The 26,793-nt window shown below is 37.7% G+C and overlaps 1 protein-coding gene across 1 annotated transcript in view; it reads left to right on the top strand.

The window, feature by feature from the left end:
- The window catches only part of SUGCT (succinyl-CoA:glutarate-CoA transferase), a 683,256-nt gene that overhangs the window by 113,868 nt on the left and 542,595 nt on the right, over positions 1 to 26,793 (top strand). Inside the window, exon 9 of the mRNA XM_082846503.1 lies at positions 19,968 to 20,063. Within this exon, the coding sequence (XP_082702629.1) occupies positions 19,968 to 20,063 (96 nt within the window). The remainder of the gene's footprint in view (positions 1 to 19,967; positions 20,064 to 26,793) is intronic.

Below are 26,793 nucleotides of genomic sequence, written 5' to 3'. Positions count from 1 at the left end.
CCTATCATATGTCATCCCGATAACTCTTAAAATTAAATAGCATTTAAGTCCCCCAAATAATTTTTACTCAAGACTCAAATCATATTTGTAACAACTTTCTTGGCTGGTTCCTGTGGATTTAGTTATGGGCATCACTGTATTTGAGGTTTTGCTCTACAGGGTCCCATGGGACCTTTAGCTTGTCAGGGAACTAAAAGAACGAAGAATGGCTTAGAAAGAACCTTACAGCTTTATGACTGTATTGTACATTGAACACAACTTTAGCAATGATGATATGGACTAACTGCAAGTCAGCAGCTGATTTGTCAATGGGACTTGCAGTCTCTAGGAGTGTGTGAACTCGTCATCCTCAACCCTTGACTTGAAGGGAAACAGTTGCAGAGAGACATTTCAGGGGCCACAGAAATGAACCTCAAGACTCCACTTCTCATATACTGGTGATCAAAGTTCACATATTTGTCTTTTTAATCATGTTTACTCCCATAGACGTGGTATCAATCGCGGCATTTTAAAAATGAAAGAATTTAAAAGCTGGCTTAGCTGCTAATTGACAAATATACTTTATAAAATAATTAGATTTGTAAGTAGTTCTGTGGTGAAGGGTATTATTTTAATTTAAGCAAAAGCTGTGTTTTATTAGTGTATGTAAAAATATCGGTTGCACAATGATTGAAATGTATAAGGGATATATAGAAAGTAGAGACAAATGTCTTACTGTTCAGGGTTTCTTCCTAATGATTATAATACAGTGGAGCACAGGACTTTCCCACACTTTTAACAATAGAAATACATGTCTGGAAAACAATGCCAAGAATAAACAAATGTGTAACTTTGTAACTCAAAGTTTTTTTGTCATTCTGCTCCTTAGCAATAACTACTATTAAATATTTGGTGAATATTTCAGAAAAAAATCTTAATAGAAGAACTCACTGATGAATCTTTCTTGAATTCCTTCCAGGGGTATATATCCCTGTCTTATTTTGTCTTAGTGGTTTAATCAGTTGTAATGTTATGGTTTTGGATGAAAACTAAACTTTAGAATTCAGTTTTCATAATGTAACCATTCCCTGTAGGAGAATTTTTTTAAAGTGATCACCTGTCTATTTAGGTCTATAGATACATTTTGTCTTGTTTGATGCTTGCCTAGCTTCCCTCCTGACCCCCACCCCCTTCCCTCTTCCACCACGTGCCTAATTGCTGCATCTGTTTCTTTTTGGAGGTTCCATAGTGCAGGTACTGCTTGCTGATGGGGGACCTGCTCACATTTTGCTTTGCTGTTTGGAGCAGATGTTTTCAGCCCTCCTCACTGGCTGCAATGAACTCCATACTCCAGTAACTGAAAGGTTATATTAGGAAACACTGAAATACCCTATGTGGTGACAGCATTATGTACTCACTGGGTGAATGAAATGATGTAAACAAATATTTTGAATGATTTCTTGGGGAAAATGAAATACTCTTCTAAATTTTCAGCAAGCAAGCTCTCTCAGCCCTCAAGTTAATAGTTTTGGTTGGTCTTGTCACAGTCATATGTTAAGAAATAATGGAGAGGAAATTTAAATGTAAGGGCAATTTGGAAAAAGTTATAGTAAAATAAAAGATAGGTTATTACTAATCCAAGTTTCCTTTTTTATGTGAAAGTTCTGTATTAGTTATAGAAAAGATTATGGAAACTTGCAGAAGAGGATATACACGTGGTTCACCTCGACTATCACTGGGTGGCACTGCGGGCTCACGAGATGCACTAGAAGTAAGACCTCTTGGGTGGTTAAAATACTGTGCTCACATCTTTCTGGAGAAGGCTTCTTATATTCATTCTAATGTTTGTCATTGCACTTGTTATCTGTTGCCAAGTACCTGTTAAATTTATATTGTGTTTATTAGGTAGAACATTTTAATCTGCATGCAACATATATATTTTTCTCTATAAGGTAAAACCTCAGTTGTTTTTTTTAAACTTAATTTTAACCTTATTGTTGAATTAACTTCTTTCCATTGGTAACCTTCCTCTTCAGGCCTCTGGGATAGTGGTTAGGAACTTGGACTCAGACTAGTTTAAATCCTCAATATGCTACTAAGTAGTTGAGGCCCTTGGGCAAATCTTGAAATGGGCTCTGTGCCTCAGTTTCCTCATTCATTAAATGGGGATGATGGCAGTGTTTGCCTCCTGGATTGCTATGAAGATTAAAATGGGTTTATATATGTAAGTGCTTACAGCAGTGCCCACTACATAGTCAGCACTAAGTAAGTGTTAGCTGTTATTGTTATATTATTATTGCCATTGTCTCCACCTTTTTTGTTCCTTTTCCTTCAGCCCCCTTTCAGCACACTCTCACCTTATTACTACATTCCTTAACCCTTCATACACTGACAGACAAGCATGTTGGTTGCAGCAGAGACTGATTTTTTTTACCCCAAAGCCTTTACTTTTGATGACCTATTGCAATTATTTAGAATGTAAACATTAAAAAATAAAAGTCTTACTTTGCTACTGCGTTTTGTTTTTTTTTAAGTTGAGGGAATGTATACGTTAAAATGCCTCAACCAAAATTAAGTTAAAAACACCGATGGCATATTGCTTATTGTAAATATGCATGTGAGGCCCGTGGATGCTGGCTGGTGCTTTAGTCTAGGCGGAGAACTGAGATAATTCGTTATACGTCCAGGAAATACTTCTTTGCTAGTCAGCTGCAGTACGAACCTGAGAATTTTGAGTAAAAGTACTCTGGTTCACCTCAAGTTCTTCTAAAAGAACTGTTATTCTTGAGGTAACTGAGGTCTAGGCCTTTAGCTTTAAATCGGTAAAAATCAATACGCTGAAGAAAGGCTCAACATAAATCAGTGTAGCTGGTACTTCACTGAATACAGGTAAAACTCTTTCTATCTGCTATCGTCTTCCTTTGTTTTGTTTTTGGTACTATCACAAACTCCCCTTGACTTGTATCTGGATCGTTTCTTGAGCTTTCCCGTGTTCACTCGAGACTGTCTAATGTACATAGAAGTGTGCAAAAGATTAGAGGCAACATTTTTTCAAGAGGATCAGTAATACCAGTATTTGGATTCTACCCCCAAAATTTACATTAAGAGCAATCTAAAAGGACACAGGACAGTTGCTTTCCTCTTCCTCTTTTTAAAACTTTGTCCCTTTCTCTCATGTTAGCTCAAAACATGCTTTATGTCCTTTTTTTTCTTTCCTTCCCTTTCTCCCTCCCTCCCTTCCTTCTTTCCATTCTTTCTATTTCTTTAATCTCCTTGTTTTCTCTCCACTGTAAAAATGGCCTTATTATAATTTCGGGGCTAGCCTAGAAGTCCAAATATTTGTTATTTTTGAGCATCTTGAAAAAAAGAAAAGACCAGTAACCAAGCTAAGGTAGGTCTGAGACTGAAAACAAATTTAGCGGGAGGTCCAGGAGGAAAGATAGAATTTTAAAAGTGGTGTGTTGAGACAGAGACTCCTGACAAATGCTCACATGGCCCCTTCCTTTTGGTGTTAGTGATTACTGCGAAGACAGTGTCCAGTGATTGGAACTGTTTCAGGACCTTCCATTGGTCTGTGTTCTTTCCTTAATTTTTTGTCTTTTATTTTTGTTCTTGGGACCTTGGAAGTGGTTTTGGGAAAATGCTTTTCTTGTAGTGGGTAGGACTATGATACTCATGCCCCAAGGCAAGGGAGTGATAAATGAAAGTGTTATTGTCTTTGGAAGCACAGACCTAGTATTAGGGCAGGCTAAGCAGCAGTCTTCTGTGTATGAATCCATGTAATGTGACATGAAAGGGAATTTTCCTGCCTGCTATCATATCTGGTTTCATATTCAGACATTCTTATTGATAGAGTCATTTAATCAAAGGTTTGCCTTGTGTAGGAATTTTTCTGGCCAGGTTTTCAAGATTTCCATCAAATATCCATACACGGTCTTCAGACAAACCAAAAAAGACTTCATAGTTTTGAGAAGCAAAGATAATTTTACCTCTAGAAATAAAAATTCTCAGTTTTTCATATTTTGTTTAAGAATGTACAATTAAATAATATTTTTATCTTTTAAAAATATTCATTTTACTAACTGCTCAATTTATGACTTGAAATCTGTTACAATGTTCTTTTTTACTTAAATAACACAATGGTTAGAAAAGGGAGAAAAAGGAATCTAAAGATGGTATTTCAGTTTGTTCAACAGTGTTGAATTTAAGCCTGCTCTTTGTTTTTAATTATCAAGCAAGCACAGTGACTTGGCTTTTTTTCTTTATTATCATCTAAGAGTTTTATTGAAAAGAGTGTGACTGTAAACCAGGAGTTGCAAAATCAAATGCTTAAATATGTGGGGCAGGTAATTAAAATGAGTGAACTAAGCCAGACAAAAAACAATAGGGAATAGTGGTAGATATGGACTAAAAAGTCCACATCCTATCTGAAGGCATAGTTATTACTACTCAGTCCAGCCAGTTGTTGCCCTGTGAGATTATGGTCCCAAGTGTAGGGTGTGCTTGTAAGTGTTTAACTAGCTTTCTTAAAGAAAAAAAAAGCTGCAATCCGTAGCATTTGCCAATTCTCGTGGTGTAAATATTCCTACATTGCTCATTTCAAGCCTCTAATGTGATTGTTACTGAACATGCTTGGAAGAGATATTAACAGTTGCTCTTATGGGCCAGTATAAGCCTTCTCCACCACTAGAGTAGCCAGATTTGCATTTTTTGATGCAAGAAATCTGAATTTTTATATAAAAACTTTCAATTTTTGAAATACTGTGTAGGCCAAACAAAACACATTAATGAACTGAATCATGCTCATTGAGCTGCCAATCTACAACCTTTGGAGGTAAACTGATAGCACTTGTCTTAGAAATCTTATTAGAAATCAAATTTTGGGGCTTCCCTGGTGGCGCAGTGGTTGAGGATCCACCTGCCAATGCAGGGGACACGGGTTCGAGCCCTGGTCTGGGAAGATCCCACATGCTGCAGAGCAACTAAGCCCGTGTGCCACAACTACTGAGCCTGTGCTCAAGAGCCTGCAAGCCACAACTACTGAGCCCACAAGCCACAACTACTGAGCCCGCGTGCCTAGAGCCCGTATTCCTCAACAAGAGAAGCCACAACAAGGAGAAGTCTGCGCACCACGATGAAGAGTAGCCCTCGCTCACCGCAACTAGAGAAAGCCCGCGCGCAACTAGAGAAAGCCCGCGCGCAGCAATGAGAGTCCCAGCACAGCCAAAAATAAAAACAAACAAATTAATTTAAAAAAAAAGAAATCAAATTTTGCTACTTTATAGTCAAACTGCGGATGTTTAATCAATGGTTCCACTGGTATTTTTCTAAACCAATTTTTTTTTTTTTTGCGGTATGTGGGCCTCTCACTGTTGTGGCCTCTCCCATTGTGGAGCACAGGCTCCGGACGTGTAGGCTCAGCGGCCATGGCCCACGGGCCCAGTCGCTCCGCAGCATGTGGGATCTTCCCTGACTGGGGCACGAACCTATGTCCCCTGCATTGGCAGGCGGACTCTCAACCACTGTGCCACCAGGGAAGCCCACCAATTGTTTTTTAATGTGTGTTTAATATTTGTAAAAGGTAAAAAATTTGCAGTTCAGAAATTCTTCTTTGATTAATAAAAACAATAAATATACTTGGAATTTCTAAAGCTGACTAACCTGGTTTGCAGTCTGTGGGAGTTGTTTTTCCTAGATGGATTATTTGTATCAGTGAAAGATGGAAAACACCAATCTAATTAATTGAAATTACTAAATTGTTGTGTCATAAAACCCTGTGTTTGCTGTTTGGCTTGTATTTGCTTGGATAATATGTTTTTTAAATGATAATTTTTCATTCTTCACACTTCTGAGTGTTTTCAAAGCACTTTTACGATATTGTTCTGAAGTCACAAACAGCTATGAAGAGGTTAGTGATGTTTTGCAAACTTGACTCAGGACTTTGCAGTAAGGGGCTAATAAGCTGAGACTGAGACTCAGGCCTGTTGACTCAGGATCCAAATTTCTTTCCACCAGACTGCCGAGGATGTCAAAAAGACTCAGAGACTATGCCCTCTTCAGAAGTGTCTAGCCCTCCAGTTGTGGTTAAGGCGTAGGTGGAGGATGTGGCTGGGAGAATGATCATTGTCTGATGGCCATGAGAATTGACACAACAAAGCAGAATGACTCCTAAAGGGCTCTATCATATTACAGTCTTCTAGCATATAAAAACATATTTGTGGATATGTTAGAATGCAGATCATATGCAAATGTGCTGAATTAGAGACATGTGAGACTACGGATATATGATACAGTGTATCATCAAAGGCTGATTATGTCGGTGTACCTTTGAGGTCTCTTAGAGGTGATGTTGAAAAGCCCAAACTCATCTACAATTTGCAGCTTAGATCTTAAAAGCCATCCAGCCTGTGCCATGTGGGCTGTTGTTGATGAGTTCTGACTGTGATATAAATTAGTGAGGTTCTGAAATCAGTTGAGTTGATTTTCATCTTTGCTGAGATGTATTAGAACAGAGGAGAGATTGGCCAAGTGTTTGTGTAAATATAGTGAAATATTCTCATTGTTTCTGTTCCTGTGAAGTGACTCCCAAATTAGTAAAGATGACTGTTATATTTGCCAAACCATTTTGTATGTGTTGGTAGGAGGAAGGGGCGAGAAAGTGTGAAAAGAATGTGCTTGTCCTGCAAACTCCACTTTGAGCTAAGTCCCCTAGGCCTGGTTCCAATCACATTTCTGCCCCTAAACTCCTCATGTCGCTGGGCTTTAGTGTGTTTGCTATGTGTCTTCTCACTAGACTCTGTTCCATGAGGGCAGAGAATCCATCCCTTTTCACCACTGTATACCCAGCACCTCACACACTGACTGAACAAAGTAATCACACAATAAATATTTCCTGGATGAGAAAATGGAATGTAAATACAAGATTTTTTAAACTTCCAAATAAAACAGAAATAGTATATAAAGTATAGAATGTGTTTTCTTTCTTTTGCTGTTCTTAGAATTGTTGTTTTTCATCACTGAGTTGGTTTCTGTAAATTAACAGGGCAGTCCTTGGCACTGTGTATCTGTATTCATTGCATGAATTTTTGCTTGAAGTGCAGTGACATAATACATATTTTACCTGCTTAATCATTTGATCACCGACATGATTTCTTGTCCTAATCCGCACCTGGCTTTGCATCTTTCCCCAGAACTCCCATGAGGTCACTTTAAGAAGAGTCACCAGTAAAGAACTTAATTATGTATTGCATTCTAGTGAGTCTTCCCTGTTATTCTGGGAACCATTCCACAGAAGCTCAGGAGAGCAGTGCAGTGTGACATGGCCAGACAAAAATCATCATCAGGTTCACTTTGACATTCTTAGATTTCAGTCACTCGGAATGATCAGATGTAGGCAGAGTGTGTAAGTTAGTTAATTTTGTTCTCATGCCGAGGCTTGGTTTATAAACTGTTGTTATATTCAGGGTTGTTTTATATAGTTCTGTGACTTAAAGTTTCTAGGAAAATGCCTCCCTTGATTATAAAATCTTTCTCCCATGAACTTGGGAAGATGCTTGAAATTCCACTAAGAGAGATTCATTCCTTTAGCTCCAAGGCTTTTGGGCCTTCATTAATTTTCTTTTAAAGTCTGTATACCCTGGAAAAGGTAACATCATGAACGATCTTCATTTACACCCTTTTTGGTGATTTGGCTATGCATTCCAGCTATTGTTCTATCTCTTTCCCCCTTTCACTGCCAAACTTAACATATTATTTGTATTTGAGGTTTCTGCTTCCTGCTTCTCCTAACCCTTTGCATTACGATGTCCACTCCGGTTCCTCTGCTGATATTGCCTTTAATGGCTAATTTCCATTTTTTTCTTTTGGCATTTAAAATTAAGCTCTAAGGAATATATACAAATATGAGGAAATTCTCATTAAATGTAAAAATCAGGATATAAAAGTAAGTATAATCCCAAGGGTATGTAGTCCTTTCCATCTCCTGGATATGAGAAAATCTATATTTAGAAGAAAATGCAAAAGGTTTTTCTATTAATATTGAGATGGGGAAGGCTTTTTTTAAAATTGAGGTATATTTATTTATATATTTTTATATATATATATTTATTTATATATATTTATTTATATATATATATTTATATATATATTTATTTACAATGTTATATTAGTTTCAGGTGTATAGCACAGTGATTCAGAATTTTTGTAGATTATACTCCGTTTATAGTTATCATAAAATATTGGCTGTATTCCCTGTGCTGTACAATATATCCTGTAGCTTATTTATTTTATGCATAGACGTTTGTACCTCTTAATCCCTTACTCTTATCTTGTCCCTCCCCCTTTCTCTTTCCCCACTGTTAACCACTAGTTTGTTCTCTATTATAATCTGTGAGTATGTTTCTTTTTCGTTATCTTCACTAGTTTGTTTTATTTCTTAGATTACACATATAAGTAATAACATACAGTATTTGTCTTTCTTTGTCTGACTTGTTTCACTGAGCATAATACCCTCCAGGTTCCAGTGACAGAAGGTCACCAGGACATAAAGGCAGAGGTTATCAGAACTAGAGGAAAAATGTGACAAAATAGAGAATTGGAGAAGGTAACCTGAACTAACATAACTACACAAAATGTAGGGAGCTCTTCCCAAAATGAGCACAACTTTCTGTAGAAGAAGCATCCTGGGCTCCAGGGAACAATGAAGGAAATCTACAGGGTCACGGGAGTCAACCTTTTTTTTTTTAAAAAAAAAAAATTATACTCATTGGAGTATAATTGCTTTGCAATGTTGTGTTAGTTGCTGCTGTATAACAAAGTGAATCAGCTATACGTATACATATATCCCCATATCCCCTGCCTCTTGCATCTCCCTCCCAGCCTCCCTATCCCACCCCTCTAGGTGGTCACAAGGCACTGGGCTGATCTCCCTGTGCTATGTGGCTGTTTCCCACTAGCTGTCTATTTTACATTTGGTAGTGTATATATGTCCATGACACTCTCTCACTTTCTCCCAGCTTACCCTACCCCCTCCTCATGTCCTTGGGTCCATTCTCTACATCTGCGTCTTTATTCCTGTCCTGCCCCTAGGTTCTTCAGAACCATTTTTTTTTTTTTTTAGATTCCATATATATGTGTTAGCATATGGTATTTGTTTTTCTCTTTCTGACTTACTTCACTCTGTATGACAGTCTCTAGGTCCATCCACCTCACTACAAATAACTCAGTTTCCTTTCTTTTTATGGCTGAGTAATATTCCATTGTAGATATGTGCCACATCTTCTTTATCCATTCCTCTGTCGATGGACACTTAGGTTGCTTCCACGTCCTGGCTGTTGTAAATAGAGCTGCAGTGAACATTGTGGTACATGACTCTTTTTGAATTATGGTTTTCTCAGGGTATATGCCCAGTAGTGGCATTGCTGGGTTGTATGGTAGTTCTATTTTTAGTTTTTTAAGGAACCTCCATACTGTTCTCCGTAGTGGCTGTACCAATTTACATTCCCACCAACAGTGCAAGAGGGTTCCCTTTTCTCCATACCCTCTCCAGCATTTATTGTTTGTAGATTTTTTGATGATGGCCATTCTGACTGGTGTTAGGTGATACCTCACTGTAGTTTTGATTTGCATTTCTCTAATGATTAGTGATGTTGAGTATCCTTTCATGTGTTTGTTGACAATCTGTATATCTTTCTTGGTCTTCTTTCATGTGTTTGTTGACAATCTGTATATCTTTCTTGGTCTTCTTTCTTTCTAGGTCTTCTGCCCTTTTTTGGATTGGGTTGTTTGTTTTTTTGATATTGAGCTGCATGAGCTGCCTGTCTATTTTGGAGTTTAATCCTTTGTCAGTTGCTTCGTTTGCAAATATTTTCTCCCATTCTGAGAGTTGTCCTTTCATCTTGTTTATGGTCTCCTTTGCTGTGCAAAAGCTTTTAAATTTCATTAGGTCCCATTTGTTTGTTTTTGTTTTTATTTCACTTTCTCTAGGAGGTGGGTCAAAAAGGATCTTGCTGTGATTTATGTCAAAGAGTGTTCTGCCTGTGTTTTCCTCTAAGAGTTTTATAGTGTCTGGCCTTACATTTAGGTCTCTAATCCATTTCAGGTTTATCTTTGTGTATGGTGTTAGGGAGTGTTCTAATTTCATTCTTTTACATGTACCTGTCCAGTTTTCCCAGCACCACTTATTGAAGAGGCTGTCTTTTCTTCACTGTATATCCTTGCCTCCTTTATCAAAGATAAGGTGACCATATGTGCGTGGGTTTATCTCTGGGCTTTCTATCCTGTTCTATTGATCTTTCTGTTTTTGTGCCAGTACCATACTGTCTTGATTACTGTAGCTTTGTAGTATAGTCTGAAGTCAGGGAGCCTGATTCCTCCAGCTCCGTTTTCCTTCTCAAGATTGCTTTGGGTGGCTGGGGTCTTTTGTGCTTCCATACAAATTGTGAAATTTGGGAGTCAACCTTTATTCAACGTTTTGACCTCTGAACTGAATTGCCTAGTGCTTCCTCGAAGAACCTCTTGGTCCCCCTGTTAAAGACTCACCCCACCCCCATTCCTAGGCCAATTGTGACTTAAGGGAAGAGTTATTTTGTTTCTCTACCCATCCATGAATCTTTTGCATAATCATATACTCACTTTTTAGCTCAATGAGGTCTTAACCCCTGAGGATTCCGTTGTTGTTAGTAAGCCATCTTTGTTGCTTTCCTCACTCTGAATGTGAGGCCTCAGGCAACTCAGCCTCTGTGTTTATCCTTTTGGTGTATGGTAAAAGGATGAATGGACTTGCTCTGTGTGACTCCAGTGCGCAGAGGCAGGATTTAGAGGAAGAGGCAAACATCAGTGTGTCCTTCTCATTCTACGAAGATGCCTCCTACTGTTCTGCTTTTCTGTGGGGATTGCATCCAACTTTCCTCCTTTTCACTTGAAAGGTTTCTCCTTCTTCATGAAGATTCTACTCCAAAATTAGAGGAAAACTGTATCATTCCTTCCTTTATTTACCAGTTTAACTAATAATGACTGCATGCCTATAGTGTGTCTCAGATTATGTTTCTGCTGCGGGGGAGAGAGCATCAAACACATTGGACAAGTTCTTTCCCTCCAGAAGCTTCCATTCTATTAATACTAATGGACAGAGAGAAGAGGAAATGACCCCATCTGAGTGAGCTAGGGAAGACCTCACTGGGAGATGGTATTTTAAACCATAACCCATTCACATGTATTTTCTTTCTTGTCCTCTTACACGTTGCTTAAGGCTCCACACTTTCAGTTATTCTTTTTTTCTTGCATAATTAAATGAATTTCAGGATTTTTCCCTCCATCTTCAAAAATAAAACCTCTGTCTTCCCGCACACCTGTTTGAGCTACTGTCTAGTCTCTCTCCTTCCCAGACCTTTACACAAGCCTCTAAAATATTCTTTCGCCTCCCACATTCTTTTCGTTTTCTTAGCCCCCTTGAATCTGGCTTTTGTTTCCACTGCTTTATTGATATTGCATCTTAATGAGCATTTATGATCTCCTGGTCATCAAATCTAATGCCTTTTTTCAGTTTTTATTTCCATTCGTTGATTCATTCATGTATTCACTGAAAAAAAACCCAGTACTTGTCCTCTCTGCTGTGACATTCGACACAGTATTTCTTTCACATGGAAGGTCCTTTTCCTTGTGTTTGTAAGGCTAAATTCCCTTTATTGAAGGGACTGTTCAAATGTCACTTTTTTAAATCTCTACTTGATTTTTTAAAGAAAAGTCTCTTGTGGACCTAAATATTTCTATTTTGAATGATAGATTTTAACCTTACTGAGAGATGGAACTCTGTTTTATTGATTTGGGGATCTCCCACTGTACCTGACAGGGTGCTTTGCGTGTGATAAATACTTATTAAATATCTGTTAAATGCCTGAAGGAAGCAGTAAACAAAAGTAACTTCATTCTTTGAACTTCTTTTAAAAACTAGTGTTGCAGAACAGTGTATTATTTTTTTCTAAAAAGATATTTAAAGAACTAAGTTTTTTAAAATGTGGAATCATATTTGAAGAAGATGTTTGAAACTGAAGACGTGCCATCATAGGGATAAATAAGTAAATCATGTCACTAAATGTTACTTTTCTACATTTTCACTTACCATCACACTTTTTCAGTCAAATGATTGACTGGGTCAGTGGTTCATGGTAAAAAATATGTTTGATGTATTATCCTAAACATGCTTTTGAAATTCTGTCTCTCTTTGCTGTCTGGTCTTACCTTCTGGCATTTGATATCCAGTTTCCTCATATGTCTGATTTTCATTCAGATGGATTGGCAAAATTATTCTGAGTGTAATGCAAATATGTTTTTCTTTTGAGTTCACTATATAAAGTAAACATCAATATGCTTTGACTATCGTTAGTGATAATTCAGAGGAATGTGAAATGTGTGTGTTTCTTCCATTAAGTTAAAAAATTGCCATGAAGAGAAGGATATGGTAATATGTTTTTTATTGCTAAGTAAATAAAAGTAGAGATTTAAAATTTACATAACAGCTCTACTGGCTTATTGGTGTTTACAGGTAAAATGTTTGTAGGTTGAAGTTTATTTCTAATTACATTGGAATAGAAGCCAAGGCATAGTTGTAGCAAAGCAGAAAACTTTGAATGAGTACTACTTTAAGTATTGTGTAATAATTAAGATCAAACTTATCTGTAGATGTTTGCTTAATTGAAAAGGATGCTTAATCACTTTTTTTTTAAAACCAAGTAAAACCGGTCCTATAAAACTTTTTCAGGATCAGGGCCACTCAGAAATCCTAAGGAGTCTGATTCTGTACGTAATTTAGTATAGAATGACAGAATCCAGAGTAGCTGAGTTCAGGTCCTGGCTTGTCCATTTACTAGGTACATAACCTTGGGCAGATTAGTAACCTGCTCCATGCCTCAGTTTTCTCATTTGTAAAATGGGTTCATCAGAACATGTCTCTCATATAGTTGCTATGAGGATTAAATGAGATATTTCACATAAAATGCTTAGAACAGTACACAATAAGTGCTTAGTAAGTATTAGTTTTGATCATTAGTAAGTAAAATGATAGATGTAGTATAAATAGTTAGAATTCTTATTCTTCTTTCAACATGAGATAGACAAAATACCTTCTCTACTCCTGAATGTTTTTCCTCATTGGTCCTTAGTGGTTCTGAAGAAATTAGTCTACCTTAAGGTGTGAAGGACAAAGCAAAGCAGATTAAATTGCATAGGAAGTTTGACCTACAGAGTAATGGAATCAAGATGAAAAAGAGAGATGTCAGGATCTTAAACACTCTGATGAAGGCTCTTTTTGAAGAATTTTCCATCTTGAAAGGTGTATTCTCCATGAATGCTAGCCTCTTAATTTCTCTTTTAACATATTTCTCCCAGAAAATGTTTTACAGTTAGTAAATGAGTGAGGCTGAGCAGAAGAACGTGAGGAGAATTAATCGATTCAGTTAATGACATGCTTTCTAAACAAATGCAGAGGACAGCTGAGGGATTGTGGAGGGCTTCTAGACTACTCCAGTGATCTGGGGGGCCCTGCAGGGAATATAAAATGTGAAGTCAAGAATATATATAGGACACAGACGTAAAGCTGAGCACTCCTAGGGTGAGAGGGGCTGGGAGCAGAGAGGTTAAATAGACAGGAGGCAGTGGTGCAAGGATGGCTTAGAGGGTAGAGTATCTGAGTGTGAGTCATAGTTTTGCTCTTCACCAACTGTGAGATCTAGACAAGATACTTAATCTCCCTAGGCTTAGTTTTCCCATCTGTAAAATGGAAGTTGTAATACCTATGTCATGTGAGATAATTTGGTTTCATTCATTGCCTCTTTATACTCCATATAAGGACCAGTTTATCTAATTATATAAATCAATGGCTTCCCATGACACTTAGAATAATATCCCAGGTCCTTACCAGGCCTGTAAGGACCCATATGATCTGGCCCTTGCATACCTCCCTGACCTCACTTTATACTACTGCCTCTTTTACTTACTATGTTCCAGCTACAGTGAGCTTCTTTCTGTTTCTAAATATGGTAAGCTTTTTACCACAATGCAGTCTTTTAATTGGTTGATCTTGTTGCCTAGAAAGGTTTTCCCTCGATTTTCACATGCTTTCTCCAGGTCTCAGATAAGATGTAATATTGTCGAAGAGGCCTTTACTAACCTGCTAGTCGAGAAGAGCCCTCTCTGTGATCATTTCATTTTCTTCACATTAATTATCATTTCCTGATATTTTCTTGTTTATGTCTGAATGTATCTTACACTAGAATGTGAGCTTCATGCGAGTGTGACAATATCTGTCCTGTTCACTGCCGTATCCCTGTGCCTTAGAAGAGTTCCTGGCATGTAGGAGGTGCAATATGAAGATTTTTGAATAATTGAGTGAATGAATGTGATTCTCGTCTACACTGAAATAAATATTAGTTCCTTTTTTTAACTGCATGACTCCTCTTCTCTTTATGCTTTCCTGTAAGACTGCAACAGAAAATATAAAGATGAGCCTGGAGCATCTTGTAGTGCCACAAAGGAAGGAAGTGCTGAAAACAAAAAAACACATAATGATGGGGAGTATGTCAGAGGGGCACAGGAGCCAACTGAAGAGCTCCCAATGGCCAAAACTGGAATGATTTGAACAATAAAATACAGTAGTATTGTATTATATAATGTATTATATAATGTATTATATAAATAAATGATTGAATGAATAAATAAATAGGAAAGAAGGGACAAATCTCCTGTGCGGAAGAATTCCAGATGGTTTATGTAGACACTGCCCTCAGGAAGGAGAAGCACAACTCCCCACGCCTTAAGTGTGGACTGTGCGTGGTGACTTCCTTCCAAAGAGTACAGCGTGGACAGGGGGAGGAAAAAAGAGTGATTTGACAGTGGAGAAATCTTACTAACATTACCTCGCCAGGTGATCAAGGTCAATACCAACAGTGATAAATCATGTTGATAGTATGTACCTTTGTATGCTGTGTGGAAAATGGCACTTTACTTTTATTGTCCTCCTTCTCGAAACCCATAACCCCAGTCTCATTATTTGAAAAACATTAAAAAAAAATCCCAGTGAGGAATATTCTACAAAATACCTGATCAGTAGTCTTCAAAACTGTCAAGATCATCAAAAACAAGGAATGTATGATAAATTGTTACTGCCAGGAGGAGCCTAAGGAGGCATAAACGTAATGTGGATGAGGATATTGGAACAGAAAAAGGACATTAAGTTAAAAGGAAAGACATCTGAACATATGCACTTTAATAATAATTCATCAATATTAGTTTTTTAATTGTAAAATATGTATGACGTTGATGTAAGATGTTAATGATAGGGAAACTGGGTGTGTTGTATATGGAAACTCTCTGTAGTATCTTGGTATTTTTTCTATAAATCTAAAACTGTTCTAAAAAAGTTTTTAAAAAATTTGTGAACATTTTCTCACTGTATTCTTCTGTTGCATCATTTTAAGTGGGAAGCCCGATGATTTTTAAGTAGAAGGATGACATGATATGATTTGTGATTTTAAAATGATCATCTGAAAGATGTGCAAGTACAATTCCTTACCATGATCTGCAAGGACTGGCATGGTCTGGCCTCTGTAAACCTCTCCAATTTCATTTCCTGTCTCTTTCTTGCCATGCTTCAGTTACGCTGGTCTACTTTCAGTTTTTTTTTTTTTTCTTCCTGTATGCCAGTCTCTTTCCTGCCTTAGGGCTTTCACACATGTTATTCTCTTTGTCTTCAAAGTTCTCCTCCATCTCCTCTCCCCATGGCAGTTCCTATGACTGTTTGTTTAGTTGTCTTCTCCACTATTCTTAAGTCCAAAGTGGGCAGGACTACCTCTTTTTCATTTACTTATGTATAGCCAGTACCTAGCATAATGCCTCACTCAAAGCAACGTTCAGTATTTGTTGAATAAATAAATAGTAATTACTGTTTTCATTCACGCTTTAAACAATATTAGTGTGAAGTTCTATTTTAGCTGCTATGAGTACATACAAAGGGTTTATAATACATAATTCTTACCCTGAAATAGTTCCCAATTTAAAAGGAGTGATTGAATAATATTGTAGCATGGAGGAAGGCGCTATAGTTGGAGTGAAGTCCTGCCACTAGCCAACAACGTGACTCAGATAAATTATTTACCTTCTCTGTTCCTTTATTTATCTATCTGTAACGTTAAGGAGTTTGACTGGAGTTTCCTACGGCTTTGGTTCTCAAATCTGTGTACAATTAATGGTACATTGGTTCATTTATTTCTTCCCAGGCTCCAGTCTGAGTCAGTAGGTCTGGGTGGGGTCCAGGAATTCCCCAGGTGATTGTGATGTACCACTAGGTTTAGGAACTACTGATTTAGGTCTTTCTAGTTTAGGGGAAAGGCGGGGGCAGGGGAAGGGAAATAATCTTATAATTCTATTGTAGTATGTAGCCAACTGTGAAAGTGCAAAAGTCAGGAGTCAGGCAAATTAAGGTGTTGTATTTGTTCAGAGGCAGGGAAAATATTTTTTTGCTTGGGTGATGTGGGGACTTAATGAGACAGCAATGTGGAAATGGACTTTGAAGAGAGGATGCGGATTTGGGCAGGTGCAGAAGCGATCACGATTGGTGTTTCGTCTAGCTTAGTTGGAGGCCAGAATATATGCAAAGAAGCAGGAGGGAAAAAATTACCCATTTTGATGCAACGGACCATACTTCTGATCTTGTTTTCCCCATTTTAACTGTGATACTTGGTTGTCCTTTTGGAGATGAAAGATTATATTATTGTAGCTTGATCTTCATTAGGTAGAGGTAAAACGAGGTGATGGACACCATGAGGACGCTTTGGGAAATAATTGGGCATATTCTTTCTCAAACCTTTTAGGGCTGTGCCCTTTGAGATCCACTTTGACAATCCCATTGGTTTCCTGGTTAGACACAAAGAATATCAGGACCCACTATGCTATCTAAAATAATAATTTTGCTGTCAGAATGATTACTATTAAACCAAAGTTGGCTTTTTTATTTAGATGAAACCGTATAAAGGCAACATTCTGAGTAAATTATATGGCATCCACGTGATGAAATAATGAGCTTAAGTTTAGGGGATGAAAGTAACGATCTAATGCAATATTTAGAATAGGTATCCAGTATGTAGTTATTAACCTAAAAGTCACATCCTGCATTCTTTTGATTTGTGGAAGATTTGTCATTAATTGCCAGGAAGCCTCTGATTTTTAATACATAATCATGTCATAGCTGTTGACTTTCTTCCCCTTCTCCTGCCTTAAAAGTATGTCTTTGTAAATAGATTACTTTCAGATCTGTAATGCTCCTTTTAAACATTGGGTTGCTAAGTTTAGCCCTGTTGCTCTCTTTTTTAAAATAGAATTCCCCCCCAACTTTGCCTCTGAGTCATCACTGACAAATCACACTTTGTTTTTTCATGGATGGCAACTGGCGTAAAATCTTATTTAACCTTCCTGCCCAGTGGGAGCCTGCTAGTTCTGAAATGCTTTTTGTTTTCATGAGCTACCGTTGTGTGGAGAAAATGGGTATGATCTTCCATTTGGAAAACAGTCTGTGAGATGAATTCTGACCCTTCATTCAGACTCACTCTAAATGGGGCTGTTTTTATTCAACGGTTGTCAAAGACAGCTTTTCAAGGCAGGGTCAGAAACACCAAAGTCAAAATTGAGAAGAAAGAATGAGGTAATGGACAAGAAATGAGGCAGCTAGGCTGACTTTTAGCCTAGCATCCAGCCCATGCCCACCCCTGGAAACCATTTCAGGTCAATCTAGGAGCTACACATTAACCTGTAACCATCCAGTCGGCCCACTACTTCCTGCAGCCGTTGCTGTTTTGGCCTATTGACTATCACTTGACTTTGAAATTAGAAAAGTGGAAATACCAAGCCCCTTGTGACTTTTTGCTTGCAAAGAATTACCTTTATTAATGTGAATTATTGGCCTCCAGTAGCACCAGAGCTCCTTAGAGAGTGACTTTCACTAGGCTTTTTGAAAGGGACAATTCCCCCCTCGCCAACATGGCTAGATCAAAGAAACACCTTTCTTGGAGTAAAACCTCAGACTTGAGAAAATTTCCTCAGTTTCAGGAAGAGCCTTCATGGGAAAACAACTACTATTGCATCCCTGGTAGCTTTTTATCTGCTATATTGTTAAGAAGAAGAACAGAGTCAGAAGTATAGACCTTGGAAGCAAATTTAAGACCATTCACTAATCTGCAAATTGTGTTCTGTGTTCACATTTCCTAGGGTGGCATTGTAGGCTTGCCTCTACTTCAGCCAGACCATGTGAGGTATTATCTTCTTATGTATTGTTCGTGCATTATTTGGTTTGATGCAGGAGTTATGCTTTTTTTTAAAAGAAGTCTGAAAACAATTGGTTTAGGTCAAATGCCCAAGATTTTATAGAGAAAGTGTCTGAAGGTCAATGTGGTTAAATTAAATACCTACAGTTGTACAACTAGAGGTTGACAGAAATTAGGAACTATGAATCTGGACTTCCCATCCAGTACATTTTTACTACAAAATGTTGATTTGATTTTCCATTTTGAAAGACACAGAAGTGATCTGTGAAACGATGATTAGCCCCAGGCAGCCCCAGGCAGCCCTGGAATGCTCCATGGTTCAAATGCCCAAGACCAGATGGAGGTCCAGAAGTGGATGACTCAAAGTTTATTAGTTTTGCCACCTGGGCAGTATAGCCAAACCAGCTGCCATAAGGCAGTTCCAATTTCAACAAAGCAGTAAATGAACATAAAAGTGAGTGTAAATCCCAAGAAAAAAGTAAAGGAGAATGGCTGCTGCTGCAAGGAGATTCATCCAGGCTGAGCCCCATTGACGGCCCTTGTAGGAGGCACATCTGCCATGCCAGGTAGAAGGCAAGGACAGGTTGCAGCACCAAGCCCTGAAAAGTCACCCCTTGAGTCGCTCCAGGAGCCAGTCTCCATTTGGGATGTTTGACTTGCTGGCTTGGTAGATTCCTGATCGCATCTGATGTTAATAGAATGAGAAAAACCAGCGCCTTTTAGATCATGATGATGCTGTGAGGCCCGAAGCTTTTATCTGGAAACTATGGAAAGTTGTTATTTGGTCACCTCCTTTCCATAGTTCTGGGCCCTTGGAGGCATGGATAGTCATTGGAACATAAGCCCTTTGTGGCAGATGACCCGGAATCAAGTCATTATCCTCGTATGGAATTGAATTATTATAGGTTTTTAAGATCTATATATGAAATACTCCAAGAGTCAGAGGTTGACCCTACAGTTTTAGATGACCCCTTTAATAGATTTGTAGTTCTTGAAAGCTGAGACAAGTATAATAATGAGGATATGATCCTAGGACCAGGTTGAAAGAAGTACAGTCATTTTTGTTTAAATGAGAATGATTCACTAATGAATTAAAAAAAGTTAAGTAATCTCGATCCTCTGTGCCAGTAAGAATGCTTTGGGCAACAAGGAACAGAAAACTTGATTAAACTGACTTAAACAAAATAGAGGTTTATTATTACTATTTTTTCGTGTTATGAGAAGTTTAGAGGAATGTGGCTCCTGACTAGTTCACCTGCTCAGTGATGATGCAGTCTCTTTTTGTGTCATCTTGATGGAAAGTAAAAGGGGAAGGGAAAGTACTAGTTGCTGATGTACTCTGCCATGGCTTCGATGCTAAAGGCTGGACCAGGGTTCCATCCCTTGGGTTAACCTCTGCCTTCAGGTGATCTTTTCAGGAGCTGAATGTTTCCGTGTTTTTATTTCTCAATTGACCGTTACTCAGTACTTAGTCTCGCGCAATAATGTAATACTGCTCTTCTCTTCTTTGTATGATGAAAGTGTGGTTGCCTGCATATTTTCTAACCAAGCAAGACAATTTTTTCTCTCTCCTTTTTTCTTCTACAATGACATGAAGTGAAATCAAATGAGAATATTCCTATTATAACCTTCTGTTTATGAGTATAGATAAAGTAGCTTTTTTTTTTCTTCTTCTGGTAGGTGGCATGTTTGACTCACGTCGCTGTGAATTATCTTATTGGCCAAGAGGAAGCGCGGCGCTGGGGCACAGCTCACGGAAGTATTGTTCCTTACCAGGTAAGAATACAGCAATATAGGATCAGTCTGTTAGAATCTGCAGTTCTGTATGATATGAGTTTGAGAGATGATTCCTTTTTAAAAAAAGACTTTCAGGGTTTTCTGTCATATATCTTTGTTTGCCTATAACAAGGTTCTGTTATTCACTTCAAATTCTGTGTTTTGCACATTTCTTCATCAGAAGATTAGTAACAGGACACTTGAATGGATCAAAAGAACTTGCTGAAAGTGAGTGACTTTTAGACTCAGATAATGGTTTGGTTTTATTTTTTTCACCCAAAAGACACACTGATTGTACCCATTTTATAAAGCCTGGTTTGTTCGCCATGTCAATTAAAAAGCAAATGTTACCTACCCCAGCTGACAATAATATTCTCACAGGGTTGGAGAAAAATGAAAATTTGCGTGTGACAGATCTTCAGTTCTTGAGCAAAGCAGATGGTTCAGGAACTGCTGTTCTTTATTAAGTGTCTAAACTTGTCCTCAGAAATTCTTGACTTTGGCTAGTGTGAATGAATATGTGAAGAAACTATGACTTTTCAAAAATAAAAACAAAAACTCCTCTTCAACCTTTTCAATAGAGGACAATGTTGGAAACCATGGGAATTCATCTCAAATGTTGAAAGTTCAGGCTTCAGTTTTTGATGTGTATGGAGAAAGTATCTGTGAGTCGGAAGGCTTTACAATAAAGTTCCAAATCATGTCACATAGGGAGGTATTCGCTATGTTCAAGTATAACGTTTATAGTCTATTTTTTGCTTATTTTAAAAAACAGAATGTCTTTAAAAATGTTTTGTGTAGACCTCAGTATCCCTCCTGGGTGTTTACACTGAGAGCTCTGGCATCTTGGGTGTGCTCTCAATTATTTCACTGTGAGGTGAAAAGAAATGTAGAATCATCGGCTATTTTTATTATAGGTAGAAGATATGGGAGACTTCTGTGTGTGTGTGTGTGTGTGTGTGTGTGTGTGTGTGTGTGTGTGTATGTGTGTGTGTTTCTTTTCATTGAAGACAGAAATGTACTTTTCCTTCTTGAATTGCCCCAGTTACGTAAAATGGACACTGTGCTTATTTGATCTAGTTGATTGCAGCTTTATAATCTGTAAGAAATAAAAGAAGATCTACTAGGGACTTTCCTCAAAAGCCCAGAATTAATTTGTTTCCTCTTGATGGAGAACGGGTTCAGCACTGTGATTAAGGAACAAATGCAAATTTAGCTTGAATGAAGCTAGTATACCAAGATGGAGCCTAGATATGTTTGTAGACCCTGGTCTGTTTTCAATTTTTTAAAATAGATTTGGGAAATATTTTTATGGGTGAATTACAGGGCAGTTATAATTCAGTTTTCTACAATAATTAAAGCGTTGCATGTCATTTGAGTTGTCTGAGTTTTGGGCTGAAATCCTATGATGGAAGACTGATGGTCTCAGGAATTAGTTACGGTGGCCACCTCACTCTCTTCAATTTTTTAAAATTTCATTTTATTTTTATATTTTAATTGAAGTAGAGTTGATTTACAATGTTGTGCCAGTCTCTGCTCTACAGCAAAGTGACTCAGTTTTACACATATAGACATTCTTTTTCATATTCTTTTCCATTATGGTTTATCCCAGGAGGTTGGATATAGTTCCCCGTGCTATACAGTAGGACCTTGTTTATCCATTCTAAATGTAATAGTTTGCATCTACGAACCGCAAATTCCCAGTCCATCCCTCTCCCTTCTCAATTTTATTGAACTCTGAAGGATTCTGGGGATCAAGGACCTCAAATGCATGAAATGAAAAATTTTGAAAAGTAGTGCTCCTTGCTTTGTGTGTTATTTTGTATACATGCAGTTTTTTTTTTTTGGCCGCTCTGTGCAGCATGTGGGATCTTAGTTCCCCAACCGGGATCGAACCTGTGCCCCCTGCAGTGGAAGCACGGAGTCTTAACCACTGGACTGCTAGGGAAGTCCCTGTATACATGCAGTTCTTAACTTCTTGGGTTGATTATCCACTTGCGCCCTATCCTCCCTGCTCTTTGGCTGCCACCTTTTTGAAAATGAGTAAATTAAACAAAGTATACAGAATTGAGATAAGCATTTTGCTGCTTGAACATCTTAGTGGAGGCTTTTCTGAGAATTCAGATTTTTAAAAGGAATTTTTGACTTCATTGCTCCTTTTGTTCCCATTATCAGTGGGTTTTGCCCCTGAGAAGTACCTAGCCCAAGGGATTGATCATTACATAATGCTCATGTTAATATTTTTCATGCATTGGTATTAGTTCAATGTTTCTCAACCCTTCAAACAATTATATTTGTAAAGACAGGAGTGTTTTAGGGACAGGAGAGGAGAGTGCAGAGAAAGCAGCTGGTCTTCAAAAAGAATGTATTTTGTTTATTATGTATATGTGCAGTTATCAGTGTGGCCACCCCTCTTTAGATATATGACTAACATGATACACATCGAGGACCAAAGCAACAGCCTGGCTGCTCATAGCCTCCTATTGCTCTTAATCTTTTCCTATTTCAGTTGGCTTCCGCACACTCATTTCTCTTAAACATGCACATGAATCATTTGGAAACCCCGTTAAGATGCCGATTCTGATTCCAGGTGATGTTGATGCTGCCCATCACAATGATAAGACTGTAGACCTAGACTTTCTTATTATTGATGACTGCACCATGTCGTTTATATTCCACTGGCAAATCCCAGTGCTGATTGGATTTAATAGTCCATCTATTCTGTGCCTGACTGAAGCAGTGAATATGGCTGGGGAAAAACATAACCACCATGTTATGTTCATGGCTGTCTCTCCCCAGCCTTACTCAGCAATCTTGCCACATTTATCTACATATTTATCCTCTCTCTCTCATATGATTATTTCACATCTTCTCTCTCTTCAAGTCTTCCTCCTCTCTCCTCATCCTTAGGCAAAGACTTTGTCTCATATGACACTAAAAATTGATGCAACCAGAAGAGAACTGCTGCATTTTTTTTTTCTATCATAACTCTCAAACTTCATTTCCTCCTATCACAGCGAATGAACTGTCCCTTTCCACAGTTTGCCGATTTAAAGGCATTGCTCCTGCACTCGATCTCTTCCATCACCTGTATTATCTGTCATTGGTTAAATATATGATCACGTCCTTCACTTTAAAAAAACCCAGCCTTGGACATCGCCCCCCCCATACCCTAACCCCCCAACTCTGGGGCATGTCTTATTCCATTTACCATCCCATTTCTTCGTGCTCTTATTTATAGGACAAAACTCTTGAAAGTTTTGGGTGGTGTCTGCTGGAAGGAAACACTGCAACCTCTATTCTGCAGTGCCATTTGTACCTCACAGGTAAAGAGACTTTACAGCACTCTGAAGCCTCAGGAGTTTGAGTGCCGGGGACTATCAGGGGATGCTGACTTTCTGGTCAGTTCATTAATAAGAATACTCTTCTTAAGCTTTTTCTTGAGCCTTTCAAATGTAGGGCCTTCAAAGAGAATTGTTCCTTTAAATGGCCTGATAATTCACATGGTGATTTCTTTCAAACTTTCCCCTCCCCCACCAAGAGCTTCCAATTCAAGAGAGTGAAGAAAACAATTATTCAGATGATTGAATAAAACCATGTCTCCCTTTCTTCAGTTTGGGCTCATTCAACCAAGGAATAGAGCAGGAAACTGTGCTATGTTATTTCTGGTAGGGACCTTATACTGTATATTTAATTTGGCCTAAGCAGAGACTGAGACAGGCAGTAAATTCCAAGTTTGAAGAGATACAGCACTTTGCTATCATTCCTTAGAAAAACATCAAAATGCTGTTAAATCATAGCAGATTAGGTAACCTTGGGAATCTTTTTCTTTTAACCCATGTTAAGGATGTTTTAAAAAGCCAAAATGTGAATGATACACGTCTGTTTCTTGTGTGACTTTTTCTTTGTACCATAGTAGCAGTAAAGCATTCATTTGCTGAAGTTTGCAAGTACAGTTTAAACAAGCATATGATTACATTGCATATATTTAATTGATGCATTGATAATAAGAGTAATAATAAACATGCTGGCTTCCATTGAACACATATCATGTCACTGGGATATATATCTACATATATGTATATTTTTCTTTCTCATTTTATATGGATGAAAGGGACGTCTAGAGAGGTGAACCAACTCTCCTATGGCTATAGCTAGAAAGCCAAAGGGCCTGGATTGTAACCATGGTTTTAAGTTTTCAAAATTTGTTTCCTTTCTCACTATATCCGAACTAGTGGTTCTTTTGGTGCTTGACACATTGTAGCTACCTGTCTTTTAGTTTCTTTGGCAGATAGAATTCTTCTGATCTGTTTCCATCATCTCTTTGACAAACGACCTATTTATTATGATTTTAGAGGGTCCCAAACCTAATAAGTGACCTGGCTATGGAACTATATTTGAATTCTGAGCTATGCGGCAACTGTAGGTTTCCCTCTACCATGTTTTCATTCATGCTTTCAAATGACTCCTGATAAATAAGCAACAGTTCTTGAGCCCCCTATGGAGTAGGCACTGTTTTAGTTCCTGAAGGCTTCCAAATGAGGAAAAACTAGGCCCTTGATTTCACTGAACTCAGAGCCCATACAGCAAGCACAGCTGAGAGGGTTTGAGCTTTGGCGTTTGAGCCAGGCCTGGGCTCATAACTTGGCTTTGCCACTTCATGGCTGCGAAATCTTGGACAAGTCTTTTAATATCCCTAGTGTTAGCTGCTTCCTATGCAAAAAGGTGATGATGATAGTTGTTTCCACGTTCATTGATGGAGTTAAATGAGATAGTGCGTGCTAAGTGTTTTGTGTAGTACCTGACTCTAGTAAGCACGTGGTGGAAGGTGGCTCCTGTTATTATTTCTGTAGTTGAAGTAATAATTATAACTTTGTGAAACAGTTTCTAGGAAACTATGAAATAGTCCCTATGAAAACTATCCATGGCAGCTTAGGGGCAGAATAAATAAAGAGACATAGCTGATTTTCTTTCTTAATGGAATTTCCACTTTAATTTCTTTCTTTAAAAAAAAAAATAAAACGAAAAGGAGGGCAATGTACTGTGCTACTTTTCTATTTAAAAAAAAAAAAAAAACTGTTCTCAGATATTTTTTAGAAATTGTAGTATTGAGCCATTGCTCAAATGTAGCATTATTGAAAGAAATAGAGTTTGAGGAGAATCATATATAGCACCACCACTCAATTGTCGAAGGGAATAAAGCTTCTAGTTTACTGATGTGTTTATTAGTAAATTGAGATTTAGCATAAATTCATACTTAACTAAATGAAACATGGCAAAAATGATTTTCAGAAGTATTCTCTGAGGAGTCCACAAGATGGGAACCTATTTCTATTAAAGATACATACCTACCCTTTTGAGAGCCAAAAATTGTGGAGATTTCTCTTTCAGTTTTTAAAAGTGAGAGAACTACAGAATATTCTGAACATCTGTTCTTATAACCTTAAGATTGCAATGAGCTTTGATAATCTCTAACCAGTAAAAAAAATACCTGAAGATTTTTTATTGGGAACAAAAGTGCAGGTGACAGCAAATACATTAGATTCTGTCTCAGAGCTTTCTGCAAACTTTTGGATTACTTAGCACTGACAAGCTAGAATATTCAAAGGTTTTTTTTTTTATTTGTTTTGTTTTTAAATTTAAGGCATGAATTGTCTGAATTTCCCCCACCCCTTTTGTTCTAAAGGTTTTGTCCAGGTAGCTTTTGATTATTTGCTTTAGAGCTTATATTTGTCTTAATCCTTATGAATTTGGAATTCTTGTTAAAACAAAATCATTTACTTGAAGATCCTGGTTACTTTGAAACCAATTGGCTAGGATTTTGTCTCAGTCCTAAGAATATAGGTAATGGGGCAGTCCAACAGGCACATAAAATTAGAGCAGACATGCTAGCTACTGGCATGATAGCTGCCACCCTCTCTGCTTCTCCCTAGAAAAGCTTCAGCTTTCTTTGATTTCAAATAAAATCCCTAAATTTAAAATAAATTAGGCAACATGATGTTTAAGGAGAGCATACTGCACAAAGAATAAACATGTATGACTGCAAAAACCATTGTGATTTTTAAATCAGTATTGCCTTCAGTTGACAAATATGGTCTTTTTAATGCATTTCACTAAGAGGTAAAATAGAAAGAGGCACAAGGAAAGACAATGTATCTCAAGGAATAAATCTGAAATTCCTTTAGGATCTTATCAGCTTCTCTGGGATTCTCAATATTCTTCTCGTTATATATGGATAATTGATAGGATTGTATGTTGTTTATGCCTATCAAATTTGGCTAAAATTACCCCAAAGAATAAAATGCCATTTTGAATAATCAGCTAGGTAAGAATATTAATATTATTGACTTAATAACATTGTATTAATAATAACCATTATAATCACAGCGATAACATTTATTGAATGATTGCTATGTGTCAGTTATTAAGTACTTTATATATATTAATTCCATCTTCACAGCAACCCTGTGAAATAGGCAAAGCTATTATCCTCACTTTCAGATGAGGCACAGAGAGGTTAAATAACTTGCCCAAGGTCACATATAAGTGTGTAGCTGGGATTCTAACCCAGGCAGGGGAACTATACTATATAGGCAGATGATGTGATGCTACTTACTTAAACTGACATGTTTAGTTTCGTTTTCTATCTTCATCCCACTTTTGAGGAAGAATTATGTGACATTTTCCTCTACATAATTTCCTCTTTAGGACTGCCAAGAGCAATTGAAGA

Source organism: Leucopleurus acutus (genome assembly GCF_964270905.1).
Source record: "Leucopleurus acutus genome assembly, chromosome: 9".
Taxonomy (NCBI): Eukaryota; Metazoa; Chordata; class Mammalia; order Artiodactyla; family Delphinidae; genus Leucopleurus; species Leucopleurus acutus.
Note: the sequence above shows the minus strand (reverse complement) of the source record. Positions and strands in the feature narration are given on the sequence as shown.